The sequence below is a fragment of the Gossypium hirsutum genome, chromosome D07 (assembly GCF_007990345.1).
Source record: "Gossypium hirsutum isolate 1008001.06 chromosome D07, Gossypium_hirsutum_v2.1, whole genome shotgun sequence".
NCBI classification, from domain to species: Eukaryota; Viridiplantae; Streptophyta; class Magnoliopsida; order Malvales; family Malvaceae; genus Gossypium; species Gossypium hirsutum.
Genome location: NC_053443.1, coordinates 604,018 through 621,599, shown reverse-complemented (window position 1 = coordinate 621,599; position 17,582 = coordinate 604,018). Strand labels below are relative to the sequence as shown.

General features: G+C 30.8%; 2 protein-coding genes across 2 annotated transcripts; both read left to right on the top strand.

The window, feature by feature from the left end:
* The first annotated feature begins 9,045 nt into the window (after window positions 1-9,045).
* On the top strand, window positions 9,046-12,644 carry LOC107933010 (protein CbbX). The gene is made up of 7 exons (XM_016865144.2): window positions 9,046-9,560; window positions 10,696-10,806; window positions 10,892-10,990; window positions 11,074-11,184; window positions 11,270-11,573; window positions 11,680-11,819; window positions 11,897-12,644. The coding sequence occupies exons 1-7, from the start codon at window positions 9,423-9,425 to the stop codon at window positions 12,428-12,430; spliced, it is 1,437 nt and encodes a 478-aa protein (XP_016720633.2). The 5' UTR covers window positions 9,046-9,422; the 3' UTR covers window positions 12,431-12,644.
* A 1,101-nt stretch (window positions 12,645-13,745) lies between these two features.
* LOC107933018 (uncharacterized) lies at window positions 13,746-17,258 on the top strand. Its single transcript, XM_016865153.2, has 5 exons — window positions 13,746-14,276; window positions 14,389-14,426; window positions 15,867-16,137; window positions 16,227-16,513; window positions 16,604-17,258. The coding sequence occupies exons 1-5, from the start codon at window positions 13,932-13,934 to the stop codon at window positions 17,043-17,045; spliced, it is 1,383 nt and encodes a 460-aa protein (XP_016720642.2). The 5' UTR covers window positions 13,746-13,931; the 3' UTR covers window positions 17,046-17,258.
* The last annotated feature ends 324 nt before the right edge of the window (window positions 17,259-17,582 follow it).

Below are 17,582 nucleotides of genomic sequence, written 5' to 3'. Positions count from 1 at the left end.
GATACCAATCAAATTAAGACTCAATTAATTATACGTGATTAGATTAAAAGAAGAAAATATAATGAAATAAATGATTGGCAGATTTTATGGGATTAGATGATGACAGTCCAAGCATCACTTCAATTAAAGTTTGGCAACAAATTTGCTTCATTTGAAAACAAACGTCTATCAAATGAAAACTCTTGCTCAGCAGTCATATTTTCGCAAGTTTTTTCCTTAAGAATTTCTATATATATTTTAAAAAATAATATAAAATATAATTCAATAAATTATTGAATATAATTGAACAAAACTCATCTATAATAACCATATACGTGATAATCGTGTAAAGTAAAATTTGGGCATCAATATTTGATAATCCAAAATTTCAACTTTTAACAATAATACAAATATTTCATTTTCATAATTATGAAAAATAATAGTTGAGTATGAACATAATGGGCTAACTTATGATTTTTGTTATGCTGAATCCTTGAAATTTAATTTTATATATATTGAGAGTTTTATTATTATAAATATAAAAAATTATAGCATAGAATAAAATTAATATAAAAATATGGCAGGACGAAAAATTAGATAAAATTCATTTATGATGAACTTTAAGTATCGTAATTATGCACGATGAACCCTGAATTTGGATACTCAATAACATGAAACTTTCACTAAAATTGGGTTGGCTAATTTGATATATACTTTAATTTATCTATATTGTGAAATTATTTTAAAATAAAAATTTAAAATTACATGTATGTTATTCAAAAGAGAAATTAATAAATTGTGGATATAAAAAAATAGCTTGCTGTTACTAATTTTTCATTTAAAAAATCCACAACTCAACCTTGTGCTTTTGATTATTTTTAAATTCTAAATCAATCTACTAACCCAAATTTTTAATCGTATTAAATGATTTGGACTAAGGCATTAATATTAATAATAGAAGGGTAAATTCCATCAATTGTCCCTAACTTTTGATTAAAATTACATTTCTATCACCTAATTTTCGAAAATTACATAATTGTCACTAAAGTTATTGAAATGTTACATTTTACGCATTCTGTCAGTTTGTTCCCGATTCTAAAAAATTTAACAAATTTAACCTCAATATTTGCACATTTTTCAATTCAATCCAAATTATAATTTTTTAAAAACTTGAAGATATATAAAATTTATTATAAAATGACATAAAAATATAAATTGTTAAATATATATATAATTACATAGAGGCTTAAATATGAATTTGGTTGAGGGATTCAAATCAATATTTCTTAAATTTTAACAACTTTTTTGGGGATTCAACAAAATTTAACCTTCAGTTTCTCTTAATTTTTTTTACTTTTAAACCTCACCAAGTTAAATGAGTCATTTAAATTAATTTTTTGAATCAATAGGAATGCATTGTCACGCAATGGAACAATAGAAAAAAAAACTTTTAAATATTAAAACTTGAGTGAGTATATGAGTAGTTTACTCTTTAAAATTTTTAAAAATTATTAGTAAGAAAAAATTTAGAAGTTAATCGTTTAAATGAACATGCCACATCACCCTCTTAATGAAAGTTAATGAATGAGTGACAAAAATGTAATATTTCAATAACTTTAATGACAATAATATAACTTTTAAAAATTAGATGACTGAAATGTAATTTTAATCAAAATTAAGAGACAATTGATATAATTTACTCATAATAGAAACACTGAGATTGAATGTAATTAAACTAATTTTACATATTTAATAATTCAAAATTTTCAACAAAAAAAAAAGTTTGACCAACATATTGTGAATTTTCCATAATATTCCAAATTAACAATAATTTTAAACAAATTGTGGCCGAAATCTTATAATCGTCAAATTAGCTAAATGCCGAAATACGACCTTAACCATAATTTTTTTATTTAATTTCTTTCGTCTAATTTTTATTTTTTAATATCAACTAAACTAAAATTCAATCCGCAAAAATTAACATAATTAAATTCTTAAGCAGCGAATTAGCATTTATGAAATTATTTTTCTTTTTTTTTTTGGCGAAAACTAGTACGGAATTAGCTTTATAAAATGGGGGAATATTCCCAAACATTAAGATATGATATGATGTGATTGAAAATTCTGGTTCCATTGCTTTCAAACGCTAAAGGTGAAATTTGAGATTTTTTTTTGTTTGTTTGAGAACAAAACAAAGTGGTAGAGAAGAGAATCTGCAATTAATAAAAAAATATATTTAAAGGTAATTATAAAAGTTTAGGTGTAATTTTATAATGGTTTAATTTATGGTTTAATTTTTAAAGGGATTAAATAAAAAATTTCATTTAAGCTTCAAATGCAATATTATCTTTTAATTTTATCATTTATGAGAGGATTAACAAGTAAATTTTCTATTTTTCTTGGGCTAAGGTGCTATCTGTTTCCTTAGATTCACGCTTCTACCAAAGAAGTATTCTCATTGTTGGATAAGGCAGAAGGTTTAAGTCTTATGATATGTAATTAAGTTATGTGAGTTTTTAGTCCCAACATCTACATATGCTATAGATGAGTTTATTTGGGGTAAAAGTATCATGGAGACCCTTGTATTAAGAGTTGAATTGCATTTTGCCCATTCTATTTGAAAAACGGGCGAATTATTCCTTGTAGGATAAACCAAAAAGCAATTTGGTCTTTCTGTTATAAATTACATCCATTTCTATTGTTAAAAACCATTTCCTATATCTCAGCATGATGTGCATGTGTCATGCCACATATTACTATCTAGTTATTTTATAGCCATGCTGGTTTTTAACATGACAAATGGATGAAAATTTTAATAGAAAGGACCAATATGCTATTTGAACTAACATATAGGGACTGTTTGCTCATTTTTTACATGGAGGGGCAAAATGCAATCTAACTCCTTGTATATAGGAGCTTCTATAGTACTTTTATCATTTATCTCGCTATTTATTTCAGATACTTTGTATTAGTTGAATTCTACTTTATAATTGCTTAAACTTGTATTTATAATTATATTATACTGTATTTGCAATAACTTTAAAATGATAGAAAATACAATCTAACTCTAAATTTAATTTTCCCACTTTATAAAAATTGAGAAATTAATTTTTCTATTTTAATTTGTCAGAATTTTGTCCTCGAAAACTAATAAATTATTCTAGTTATTGGTAAACACGTGATTTTTTTTTCTTTTATAAATTGTTATATATAAATTATTAATTTGCTAGGTCCTTACATATAATTACTAAACCATTGATTTTCGTAAGGCATGAGAACTAAGTTTTGATAAATTGAAGGACAGAATTGGATATTAGAGTTAGAAATTACAAATTTGTGAAAGGATTAGGTTATATACAAATTGGACATATTTAATATATATTCTCACATTTTGAACTTTGAAGGCTATTTAAAGGTGATAGCTGTTACTCCAAGTAAAGCCAAACCAGCTTACAACCAACGCTCAATTGCAAGTTAAAGAGAGGGACGTTTTTCCTAAAAAATAAATTACTTTAAGATTTTTTTTTCAAAAAAAAGTTTAAATGCAAAATTGACCTCCAATTTATATTATTTTTCATCTAGGTATTTATTTATTTTTTTGGATTCTTTTTCGTTTTAACTTAAAATACGATACATCAATAAGAAGGTAATGAATTTGATAATTTAAATACTATTTAAAAAAATAATTAAGTGGAAATGTGGTATAATTTAAGGATTAACTTCATAGTTAAACCTTAAATTTAAAATTAAGAAGAAGAAAAACAACTTATAATTATCATGATAGACCTTTGGAAGATTAAACAAGAAAAACCATCATTATTATTACTTTTAAAAAATCTGATTGAAATTAAGTCTAATATAAAATTTAATCAATTTGAATTCCATCTATTCATGTGAATTTGATTAATTATTTTTAAAAATATTTTATAGTTGTTTTCACTTTAAATATAAAATATTTTCATAATAAGTTAATAAAATATTATTAATATTGTCACAAATTAGTCTAATGTCATCGGACTAGAAGTGTTTATAGGTTGAATAATATGTTCAATCCATTACGAGCCAAGCTTTGGTTTCTATTTCTCAACCCCAACTCCTCCTTTAAAAATATAAAAATATAAAAATAAATAAATGTGTCAAGTTTTATATATTTATAAAATTTTTAAAATAGTGAGATAGACAATTTGGATAGTCTGCACTAAGTTAGAGCCTGAATTTTTTTTTAAAATCGAGTCTAGACTCAACTTGACTCATAAACACTTTTTCATAGGACATTGAGTATCTTAATTTGAGTCCCATCATGTTTGGGTTTTTCCCTAAATTATTTTGGGTTTAAGTCCCATACAAAGTTAGTATTGGATTTATTTATTATATTTTAGGGTAATTCTAGTTGTAATTATTATCTGTGATTCTAATTGTAATCTTAAAAAAAATATATGATTTTGTCGATTAAGTCTTAAGCTCGATTGGCATTGACATTATTGTTAAAAAGAGAAGGATATGGATTCAAGTCCGCTGAAGTATATTATTCTCCTATTTAAGGATCGAGGAGAGGCTATGGATAGTTCTAGGCGTTGTATAATTTTTTTTTTATAATCATAAAAAGAGAAATGGGATTTGCTTAGGATCAAACTCAAACATTAGTGCCTACAACATAATACTTTTGATATTCATGCTTTTTTAACTTTTAAATAAAAAAACTAAGTCAATTTGAAATCTAGCCAAATTTAATAAAATCAAGTTGAATATAAATCAAATCTGGTAAAAGTACCATGGAGACCCCTATACGAGGAGTTAGATTGCATTTTGCCATTTTACTCAAAAAGTGGGCAAATTAGTCCCTACATGTTAGATCGAAGAGCAAATTGATATTTTCTATTAAAAATTTCATCAAAATCTACTGTAAAAAAATAGCATGGCTGATAGAATAACTAAACAATTACACATGGTATGCCACATGTACATCTGACGTGACCAAATTTTAACAATAGAAATGGATAGAAATTTTAACAGTTTGCTCTTTGATATGACGTACATTAATTAATTTACATTTTTTTTAATAAAAAAAACAAAATACAAGGGCCTCCATAGTACTTTTACCATCAATTTCCAATTTTTCTTTACAAATTTGACTTGACAATATCAAATTTTGCATTTTCTGTTGAACAATACATGGAAAACAAAGGAAAATGGAATCGATATTCATAAAGTACATTTCTTTAAAAAAAAAGTCAGTTAATTATAATTGAAATAAATAAATAAAAATGTGCTTCTACTATAAGGTTAGAAGCACTTTAGTCATTCTCAAAATAAATAAATAAAATAATTATTGTATTATTAGAAAGTGAGCAAATAAAAGAAATTGATGATAGCGTTAATCATTTTCGTTAAAAGTTATACCAAAAATAGTGAAGGCTGTTATCAATTAATTTAGGGATTAGATTGTTGTATTTATTTTGAAAGGGACTAAATTGCTTCTGATATTATAATATAAGTACCTCTTGTATATTTATTCCATTATAGTTGTTTGGCTTCTTATTGAAATTTAACCATTTAAGTAATTACCTAGACATGTAGACATAGTTGGGAAATATTTGGTGTAGTGTTTTCAAAATTATAAAGAGGTAACTTTTGGCCTAAGAATTTGACTTGAAAGGACATAATAACCCCTTTTTCATGATAGTAATTTCAACAATTTTGTCAATTTTATATCTTGATCGTAATAATTCATAAGTATGTCACGTCAGTAAAATTAAATATTTTTTTGATAATTTCACTAACAATACAAGTTTAAGGACTAAAAAACGAAAAAATAAATAGAGAACTAAAATGATTTTTTAAAAAAACTGGAGGGCCAAAATTTTATAAATCTATATAAAATTATTGTGCGTTACAAAGAAAGCCCAAGTCCACAAAAAAGAGGCCGAACATTTAGAATGGCCTTTATTTCAGGAGTGAGTACAGACTACAGAGGGCAACAAGTAGGGCCTTAGCCTCATTTGGTCTAAATGGTTAAAATTCAATACTAGTCCTTCTTGAAAAATTACAAATCAATTTACGTTTTTCTTAAATATAAACTTATGCCTTAGTCTCCTTCAATAATTTTGGTTTTATTTTGGCCTTTAATATAAAATTTCTAACTTTACCAAAGTACAAATCTAAGCGGACTGAGTCCAACTCACTTTTCTATGTGACCATGAATATAATCAAACTCAACTGCTCAATCCATCATCAAAAACACTTCATAAAAACACGCAAAGTTCAATTACAGAACAATCGAGCTCAATAAAATAACAATAATAAAATAACAACGCTACTTAGAAATTGAGCACCATCTTTGTCAAGCGCCAAACACTAAAACACAAATCAAATATCACCATATGATAAATATTGAAAAAAATAATATTAGTCTCGAAATTCCTCGTTGAGCAATTTCTCATGCAATCACCTACTTACCTCCAAAAAATTATACTTCAAATTCATGTAGCCTTCATGCTCAATTCAATATTTGTCCGTTTTGCAACTACTTTTTCCGCTCTGATAACATAAGACATATTCCCCCTCCAACCCAAGCTTCTTCAGCCTCCTTGATGATGCCTCTCTTTCACCTTCTTTGCTATTTCTTGAATTTATAACATCACCTATTGAAATAGATTTATTGGCAACTTCCGACACATTGTTTCTTTTTGAGTTTCTTTCCTTTCCTTTTAGTAAAATCTTTAGGTTTTGTGAATCATTATTCATCACTATTGTCTAGCCTTTTTTTTTTTCCAACCCCACCAATCTCCTTACCTCTCCTTCTATCATCCATCATGTTACCAACTTTGTTTTCAACCTCCGAAATCGTATTAAAGGTGCCCTAAGACTCCTTCGTCGAACTTTGAGTGGATGCCCCATCACCTATAATGTTGTCTCCATTAGGCATGCAATTTACCTCGCCATTCATTTCAAGATGCCTAATAAAAACATCCATGTTAGCCTTATTATCTTAGCTACTACACACCACATGAAAACCATCTTCTTCATTGGCCTCTTCAAACAATTCAACTATCCCAACTGTCTTACCATCTATACCATCCTGAGTTTGAATGGGAACTAAAATTTCGTGAATCATTTGATTCGACTTCCTTAGCATCATAACAAAAATGAAAATTCAGTAACTAAATCAATTTCCATGATTGTAATAGAGAATATGTTATTTCTTCATTTTTCTCTAGTCACTCTTTAATACTAGCAAGTATGACCAAAGAAAGACCTAAATATCATCACAATTCAATCACTAAGGCTTCCTTTGAATCACCGGTAAGATGATTTTTGATGAGATTAAAAACAACGATGACGGTGAGATTGTAGCAATGAGATTAAAATTAGTTGTGAGATATGTATTTGGATTCAAATACAACTGTAGCAGTTAGGCAAAAATAAAAAATAACTATTAAAAACATTAAATGAAAACATATATATTAATACATAACAAAATTTTGGTAAGCAGTGAGCTAATCTCATTAGATTGGTGATACGCCAAACAGCACCAAAAATAGGTGCTTGCGTTCCAGTGAAAAAATAAAGTTACCTTTAAACTTCAACACATTGGAGCCAAATCTTGTACCGAAAGAAGCCTAAAATGCACATGCTACAAATATTTGGATAACAAACAATATGCTTGAATTAAAATGTAAATTAAATTAAAAATATAAACTTAATTAAAGTTTTATCATCCTTCAAAAAGAAATTAAAAATTTATCATTATATAAATAAAAACTTTTGAATAAAAAAATTAAAAGAGAAAAATATTTGTTAACAAAGGTTGAAGTTTTCAATATTCGTATCCAAGTTTAAATTTTATTACGCATAATCGTCATACATGCCCGGAATTAGAGGAGACAAGAGCCTTATGGTGAGTTTGGATGGGCGGTGCGTTTACCTGCGGTTAGTGTAAAAACAGCGGTGGCGGTGAGATTAGATACTGTAGCGTGAGACAAAAAGTAAGCTAAACGCACCGCACCGCACTGCACCGCACCCAATCGCCCATCCAAACCCATCCTTAGTTTTCCCAAAGTAAAAAAAAATGTCCATCTAGAAATTGCAAACTTTTAAGTTTATTTAATAGCTAAATTTTATTTTAGTCCTTAAAATTTAAAATTCAATTATAACCTCTCCAAAAATAAAAAATTTATAGCTTAATACCTTGAGAATTTGCAAACTTTTACATTAATATGACAAATCACATTTTTAGTTCTCTAAAAAATTTATAATTCAAATTCGACCCTTTCATAGATGAAGGCAAACTATTGTGTAAGTTCTCAATTAATTTCTAAACTTGAAAATGTTATTTTAAATTAGTTTTTAAACTACAAAATATTTTAATCGGATTCTCAAAATATTAAAATTGTATTAATTAGGTTTTCTCATCAACCTAAACATTAACTTAAGCATTAAATTTTAATTCGAATCTAATATGTAGCATATTAAAATATGTTGATTGGATTAAAACATGTTTTTACTACATGGACAATTTGAATTTCACACGTTAAGAAAGATATTCTTTCAAATTTAGGAGAACTGGTTTTCCCTAATTGCGAAATCCAAGCTGTCAGTGGCAAAGTCAAGAATTTTGCGAAGAGGGACCAAAGCTAAAATTCTATGTTAAAATGGTTTAAATTTAATTTTTGGCATTCAAGGGGGCCTAAAATGCAATTTTTCATTAACAAAGTGACTAAAAGAGATTAAATTAAATTATTAATATTTATGAGAGACTAAAATTACAATTGTACCATTTTGATCAAGGAGTCCAAGGTCCTTGCTTGCCATTAGCCCTTGCAAGATATTTATGTAATAAGTACACACGTGTTTATAATTTGATCAATATATTTTAAAACATGTTTCACATAATTTTTAATGACTAGGCTAACAGACGGACCTAATTGATATAATACTGATACTTTAAGGACTCAATTAAAAATATTTCATAGTATAAGAACCAATTTGAAATCAAAGCAATAATTCGAGGACATTTGATGAAATAAACCCTATTTTATTTTTGCTGAAAAACTAAAAATATCAAGCAAAAATTGAGTGGTTCACTATTTACAGCTTAAAAATGGGTGGCCCACTTTGTGGGCGGTGGCTACTGAGAGGAAGCTCCGCCGCAAAAAAGCCCAAATCAAACCGCGTAAATTTGCCCAAAAAAAAACCACCACCATAGAAATTATATAGCAAAGAACTTAAAAAAACACACACCAGTGTTAGTAGATTCAAGGCGCGAGAATCGGATTTGGTGCCAATCGTTCTTTCCCTTTATAAAAACCCCGAATCTAATTTCATCTCATTTTCCATTTCATTTTCATTTTTTCATTTTCTTGTTCTTTCTTCTTTGACTTTTCTTCTACAGAGAGGAAAAGGGGAAGGAAAGAAAGAAAAAATATATATTTATTTTTGCAAGGATGCAGAGGCGTCAAGATCAACGGTCGAGATCTGTTAAACCCATTACGGTTCATGGGTTAGCTCAGTCTGGGGATCTTGTTGGTCTTCAAAAGTTGCTCAATGATAAACCTTTTCTTCTCAATGAGAGAAACCCTGTTGTAAGATTCATTTGATTTCATCATTGCGTTTTTAGATGTAATTTTTAGTATGTTTGATGGGTTTAGCATCCTTTTTTTAAATATGGGTTGATTTGTAGTGAAATTTTAGTTATTTTAGCTTGGATTAATCAAAGATGGTTGCTCTATGGTGGATTGTTTTAGATCCAGGGAACTTAGTTGGTTAGAAATGGGTTAGTTAAGCTATTCTATGGGTGTATGAGCTTATGATATTAACTGAGGTTTACTAAGTTTTGGGGGCCTAACTAAACAATAATTTAGGATTTTAATCAGATTTTTTTTCCAAAAAATTGGGGTCTAATTACAATTTTTAAAAAAATTGAGATTAGTGAGAATTTTGAATAAAAATAGACGTGCTTAATTTAAAATTTCAAAAAATTTTGGGGCCAAATTAAAATTTTCAACAAATTTCAAGGGAAAAATGAAATTTTCCAAAAATTGGAGAGGGGAGGCAAAACCCCCTCGGCGTCTATTACAGTCCGCCATTGCCAGTGATTCATTCATTATATATGTATGTGTATATAGATGAGGTAGAGAAATAGGTATGGAGTAATGAAGCTATTACATGGTGCATGAATCCATGATCTGACTATATTCGAGACAATGATTATGATATGGTATGGTATGGTATGGTATGATATGATATATATATATCTATATATAGCTAGAGATGTTATCCAGTGTAATAGATGGTGTAGAGAAATGGGTATGGGATAATGAAGCTATTCGATGAGGAATGAACTTTTGATCTTAACCAAGGCCATCCATATTCGGGACAATGATAGATTCATGATATATATATATATGCACTTGCGTGTGTACGCTAGAATTCTAAGTTGACTATTAAAAGCATGGTAGTAAAAGCTATGATATGTTGACTTGAAATTGTTAGATGAGCTATTTTATATTCTTAAGTTCGAGTTAGTATTATAAAGCTTCATTTGGTTGCGGTGGTCGTAATGGTTGTTTTCCTTGTTTATGTTATAATCATTCACCGATTTTGTTTTATCATCATTTAACATGTCATAGACTCATGGTGTAGATGTATTTTGTTTGCGTACGGATGGAATCCATTCCCCTGTATTATATTATTAATTTATATTTGGTTTAAATGCAGATGGCACAAACACCACTTCATGTATCCTCTGGAAATGACAGGGCTGAGATAGTTAAATTTTTGCTCGATTGGCAAGGATCAGAAAAAGTCGAGTTGGAAGCTAAAAATATGGTAGGTAAACTGTAATCATTTTAAACGAAGAAAATGTTCACTTATTTGTATTTTTAAGTTAAATATGGTAGTTAAATTTTTGCAGTATGGTGAGACTCCGTTGCATATGGCAGCCAAGAATGGATGTAGCGAAGCTGCACGGTTGCTCCTTGCTCATGGTGCTTTCATTGAAGCCAAAGCTAATGTACTTGTTTTTAGCTCCAGGTTGTACTTTTATCATCACGTTTGATATATTGAGGATTTTCTTCATCCATGTTATTCATGCAGAACGGAATGACACCGTTACATTTAGCTGTTTGGCACTCGATTCGATCAGACAACCATGCAACTGTCAAGACACTACTCGAGTACAATGCCGATTGTAGTGCTGAGGATGATGTAATATTCATCATATTTACTCAGTGTATTTTATTATGCTTGATTTATCTTACCAACTCGTGTTGATTTACCGTTTCAACTGCAGGAGGGTATGACACCTATAAAACATATCTCGAAAGGCCCTGGAAGTGAGAAGCTACAGGAATTATTACATAGGCATCTTGAAGAGCAGCGAAAGAGAAGGGCATTGGAAGCATGCGGTGAGGCAAAGGCTAAGATGGATGAGCTCGAGAAAGAGCTGTCAAATATCGTGGGCTTGCATGATCTCAAAGTACAACTTCGGAAATGGGCAAAGGGGATGCTTCTCGATGAAAGGCGTAGATCTCTAGGGTTGAAAGTTGGCGCTAGAAGACCTCCTCATATGGCATTCCTTGGTAATCCTGGAACAGGTAAATGCCATTGGATCATCCATCCATCTCAGAATTGATGACTTGTCTTTTATCGATACTCCATAGAACCTGTAGTTTTTACACTTGTGATTTTTGGTCTCAAAAGGTAAGACTATGGTAGCTCGTGTTCTCGGGAAATTGCTTCATATGGTCGGAATTCTACCTACTGACAAGGTAACAGAAGTACAAAGGACAGATTTGGTTGGCGAATTCGTTGGACACACAGGACCAAAGACAAGGAGAAAGGTGTTTCCTCGTGCATTCAGGATTTTTATTTTTTGTTCTTTTTCTTAACGAACTAATTACGAACCAATCATTTACAGATCCAAGAAGCTGAAGGTGGAATTCTTTTTGTTGATGAAGCATATAGGTTAATCCCGATGCAAAAATCTGACGATAAAGACTATGGATTAGAGGCTTTAGAAGAAATCATGTCTGTAATGGACAGCGGTAAAATCGTAGTCATATTTGCTGGATACAGTGAACCAATGAAGCGTGTAATTGGTTCTAACGAAGGATTCTCCCGAAGGGTAACGAAATTTTTCCAGTTCAGCGATTTCAATCCCGAAGAACTAGCTGAGATCCTCCATATCAAAATGAATAATCAAACCGAGCAAAGTTTGTTGTACGGATTTAAGTTACATAGTTCTTGCAGTTTAGATGCAATAGCAAGACTAATAGAGAAAGAAACAACGGAAAAACAGCGTAAAGAGATGAATGGAGGTTTAGTCAATCCGTTACTAGTTAACGCTAGGGAATACCTTGATCTTCGACTCAGCTTCGACTGTATAGACGCTGATGAACTGCAGACCATAACCCTTGAAGATCTTGAAGCTGGTATTCGGCTTTTCTCGTGATATTATCGAACCATAAAACTAGAAGGTTTCATTAAACTCAGAAGCTGGTTTCAGGTATATATATATGTGTGCGTGATGGAGATTATGGTTGAAAGAATTTTGATTTCATTTTGGCTTGTTTTTGTTAATTAAATCCATTCCTTTTTGTGCTAAACAACTGATTTGCACTCGTATACATATATTTATTCTTTCCCTTAAAAAGGGGCATTCTTCATGTTATAGTAGAGTATATTCATTTGTTTTACAGTGCAGTAATAAATTTCATTTCCAGCATCCCTTGATGTATGTTCCCTTTTTTTTTTCCTTTCCGTATATATAGTTGAGTGATCAAAAAATAAAATTGAATAATTGAGTGATAATTTTTCATAATTGAGTTATAAAAAAAATACTAATAGTTGAATGATTAGTGTAATTTATCCTTTTCTTTTGGAACAAACTTTTTTTTTATTGATATATATATTCTCATCCAAAAATTTAGAACTTTAAATGACTCGAATCTAAAATTTACTAATTGGTGATCTAAAATTTACTAATATGTGGTTGTGTGTCATGCACGACTTGATTCTACAAAGCGGTCTTGCTCTATGAACTTCTTGTCACTTCAAGTTGTCTCTTAAGACACTCTCTTCATAAAATTAAAAGACAAAATCCTAACTCGATTTGGAGATAATACCAACCAGTTGAGGAATTCATTGAGTTTGAACAGACAATATTTCGAAGGTTTCTTCAAAAAGAATCAGCCTTCTCACTAGACCCAAACCAAAATTATCAAAAAAAATTTTAAACTTCAACTCAAATAAAAAAAAAATCCGAATTCATTCATTTCATAACATATAAGTATCATGGAGGTCCTTGTATTAATAGTTGGATTGCATTTTATCCTCCTACTAAAAAATAGAAAAATTAATCACGTACATTAGATCAAAGAGCAAATTGGTCTTTCTATTAAAATTTCCTTCCATTTCTACTATTCAAAATTAGTTCATGTACGTTAGCATAAGATAAACGTAACATGTTACATACAACTTTTTGATTATTCTGTTAGCTACACAAAATTTAACAATAAAATAGATGAAATTATTAATAAAAAATACCAATTTACTCTATAATATAATATATCATAAAAAAAAAAAGTGAAATGTAATGTAACTACAAATGGTTGGTGCTGATAATTCCTTTTATAACCAACTCAATCCAAAACCAATAAAAAAAAAAACCTTACGTAATAATGACAGCGCTGTGGTTTTGCCCAATTATATGCTTAGATTTTGTTTCTGAATTATTAATGACTTTCCTTGTCCAAAATAATTGAAATTAATTTGGGTTTTAGTTTCTTCCAAGAAACCAGGTCCTTTGCTTTAACGTACAAAATATCACCATTAAAATATATTTTAAAAAAAAAACTGTGAACCAGGTTTTATTTTTATCGAGTGGAAGACATAAAATCAAGCCCCTCAAATCCTCCAAAATTTCCCTTTGTTTTCTCACACTGAGAGAAACAATGGTTTCAGGCTCTCTCTCACTTATCTCATCTTCATTTCCTTCATACATCGATTCATCTCCCAATTCTGTTTCTTTTTGGCCTATAACGTTTAAGCTCTTTAAACCCAATCTCAGATTCTCAAAATCTCTCAAATACCCATCGTCGAAGCTTTCTTGTTGTTCTTCAACAGTCGAAGATGGGTCGTCGTCGTCCACGACGGCGGAGCAGTTTTTTAACAACAATTCGATAGCGGATTTCATGAGGTTTAAGAGAGGGAGTCAAAACGGTAGTGGCGAGTTACAAACGGCTATTGTTAGCTATCGTAAGAGGTTCCCTTGGTCTATTCTTTACCCTTTTCTTCGGGTACTGATACCACTATCGAGCTTTTGTTTCTAAATTATGCATTGCTTTCATAGAAGAATCAATTTTCAGGTTTCTAATTCTGGGTTTTTTTTTTTGAATTTGATGTTTTCAGGTTGATTTGGTCTCAACGATTCATATAGCCGATAAAGAGTATGTTTGGTTGAATTCAAACATAGAAATGTTTTTATGAGATTACAAGTGATTTAAGTTTTGTTTTTTTGTTCATGATTATGTGTTTTGAATGGAGGGTTGTCATTTGGTTATCTGGTTTTAGTTTATTTCAATTTTACTAGGAATGCGGATCGGTTCGGTACGAGGAACGGAAATCGGAACACAAATCGTTACTTATATGACACATTATTCGACAGGGGATAGTCTAATAGGAATGAAATGCGATTCATCAGTTTGAATTTATACATATAGCTTTTGTGTTTATATAATCGAGTCCTTGGTTATTTGGTTTTAGTTTATTTCAATGTTACTAGGAATGCTGATCGGTTCGGTACGAGGAGCAAAAATCGGAACACAACTTATATAACACCTTATTCGACAGGGGATAGTCTACTAGGAACGTAATACGATTCATCCGTTTGAATTTATACATATAGCTTTTGAGTTTATATAATCGGAGTCCTCGGTTATCTGGTTTTAGTTTATTTCAATGTTACTTTCAACAATTGTTTTCTAATCACTATTATTAAATATGTTTATCGGTTCGGTATGAGGAACGGAAATTGGAATGCGAGTGGTTGTTTATAGGAAACCTTATTCGGTAGGGGATAGTCTAATAGGAACAAAATACGATTCGTCGGTTTGAATCTATATATATATAGCTTTGTGTTTATATAATCGAATCGTTAGTCATACTGAATTGGATTGCTATTGTTCATTGATTTTCTTGATTATGTATTTTGAATGGAGGGTTGTCATTGGATTGGTTCGGTATGAGGAACGCAAATGGTTACTTATATGAATCCTTATTCGATAGGGATAGTCTAATAGGAATGAAATACGACTCATCGGTTTGAATGTATACATATAGCTTTTGTGTTTATATAATCGAATCGTTAATCATACTGAATTGGATTGCTATTGTTCCATGATTTTCATGATTATGTACTTTGAATGGAGGGTTGTCATTGGATCAGTTCAGTATGAGGAATGGAAATTTAAACGCAAATGGTTACTTATAGGAAACCTTATTCGATAGGGATAGTCTAATAGGAACGAAATACGATTCGTCGGTTTGAATGTATGCATGTAGCTTTTGTATTTATATAATTGAATCGTTAGTCATACTGAATTGGATTGCTATTGTTCTGTGATCGGGATTGTACGGTTTGTGAATTGTTTGTGTTGTTCTATAATTCAGGTTTCGGTTTTGCGTGCCTACATGAAGAATGATTAGAACATGTTAAAGATGAGAGTACTTTTGTCTTCTTAATATCTCATTCGGAACCTTTGTCGGAGTGTAGCGGATTGAGTTCGCACTCTCTGACAATTTCCTTGTGCTTGTGTGGCTAAAATGTTCGGTTTTCTTGTACCGACTTTGCTATGTATGGATTTTCCTGATTAAATTGGTGACTGCAGGTACTTTGAGACTCTTCAGAAGGAACTTGCACCATATGATTGTGTTCTGTATGAGATGGTTGCTAGTAGGGAGAGTTTGGAAAACCGAAGGAACCCTTCGGCAGCAAAACGACTCAAAAGTTCACGATCACGAGGTTTCAACATTCTGGGATGCATTCAACGGCAGATGGCTCGGATACTCATGCTCAATTTCCAATTAGATTGTCTCGATTACCAGGCTGATAATTGGTACCACGCAGATCTTGACTATGAGACCTTCAAGTTACTTCAGGTACGATAAAAGTCTGAGGTCATCGACTTTATTTTCAGCTGTAAACATCATGCTTCTACATCTAATGTTTCGAATATGATTTTATCCAGCTAGAAAAAGGCGAAAGTTTCTTGACATTTGCAAGGGATATGACCCTTAAGTCAACGAAAGCTTTAGTGCAGCCCGCTTCAATCCCGGATGACCTTGATCCTTGGAGATCCAAGCTTCTATGGGCTTCTCGTGTGCTACCTATGCCACTCGTTGGTCTTCTTATTATTAGCGGTGTTTGTGCTGATGGAGGAAGCCAAGCATCCAATTATCCCGAGCTAGAAGCTTTATCAAGGCTTGATTTTGGTGCCGCCATGAAGGTTTTCCTGGCAAAACGACTAACCTCCGAGTAAGTTTGGGGAAAAAAAACCTTGCTTGACTTGCAAGGAAACTTATTAACTTTGGAGTAATCCTTTTGCGTTTTTTCATATTGGGGTAGGTTCACTCAAGTGACAGCCGATGTGGAAGAGAAATCGGTTATCATCGGCGAGAGGAACAGGGCTGCAACAGAAGCATTGAGACGAGCGGTCAATGATGGTCATAACAAGATAGCAATACTATATGGGGGTGGTCACATGCCGGACTTAGGTAGGCGTTTAAGAGAGGAATTCGACCTTGTTCCTTCCCGAGTACATTGGATAACAGCTTGGTCCATTACGAAACAAGATCTCCAGAGCAATTCCCTTCCGTTTTTGAAGATGATGGCTGAAGTTTCCGGCTGGCCATTGAACCGTTACCAGACATTGGCATTACTCATCTTTTCCTCGGTCCTCGCATTGGATCTCTGGTTTTGGGAACTCTTTTGCGGCACCGCGGTTAATTGGATCTCTGAAATAGCATCGGAAGTTGCGCAATATGCAGATAAAGCACAGGTGATGTGAGCCTTATTTGGATATATTGTTTCGATCGACATTCAACACGGATACATATATATATTCGTACCGGTGTAAATATGAACACTTCGGGTTTCGAGTTTCGAGTTTCGGATATAACTGATGTTAGGGAAAAAAGAAAAAATGTAAAAGTAGCAAGTTTATTGAACTCATTCATAGTGGAAGAATAAACTAATTGATCAAATAGGTTCGCTTCGCAAATTTATGTGCATGCTTGTGTTGATATTATATTTAGTACTCATCTAACTATCAGTAAGTTATTTTTTTTACTCATTCAATTATGAAAAGTTATAAAATGATCATTTAACTAATTAATGTTATTTTTTTTATTATTATCTCCAACCGTTAAATGGTTAATAGACAGATGATGTGGTAGCTTTTAAAATTGATATAATAGTAACTTTAATCCTTAACATTTATAAATTGTGTCAATTTAATTTTTATTCTAAAACATTTAATATTTATACATTGTGTATTTTGATTTTTTTTATAGTTTTACTTTTTTTTAATCTAAAAAGCTTTAAA

Excerpts from the sequence above, each read along its gene's own strand:
- LOC107933010 (XM_016865144.2), top strand. The coding sequence starts at position 9,423 with ATGCAGAGGCGTCAAGATCAACGGTCGAGATCTGTTAAACCCATTACG. Across the intron at positions 11,574-11,679 it reads CCTTGGTAATCCTGGAACAG|GTAAGACTATGGTAGCTCGT; the intron begins GTAAATGCCATT and ends TGGTCTCAAAAG. Across the intron at positions 11,820-11,896 it reads GACCAAAGACAAGGAGAAAG|ATCCAAGAAGCTGAAGGTGG; the intron begins GTGTTTCCTCGT and ends AATCATTTACAG.
- LOC107933018 (XM_016865153.2), top strand. The coding sequence starts at position 13,932 with ATGGTTTCAGGCTCTCTCTCACTTATCTCATCTTCATTTCCTTCATAC. Across the intron at positions 14,427-15,866 it reads ATTCATATAGCCGATAAAGA|GTACTTTGAGACTCTTCAGA; the intron begins GTATGTTTGGTT and ends TGGTGACTGCAG. Across the intron at positions 16,514-16,603 it reads GCAAAACGACTAACCTCCGA|GTTCACTCAAGTGACAGCCG; the intron begins GTAAGTTTGGGG and ends ATATTGGGGTAG.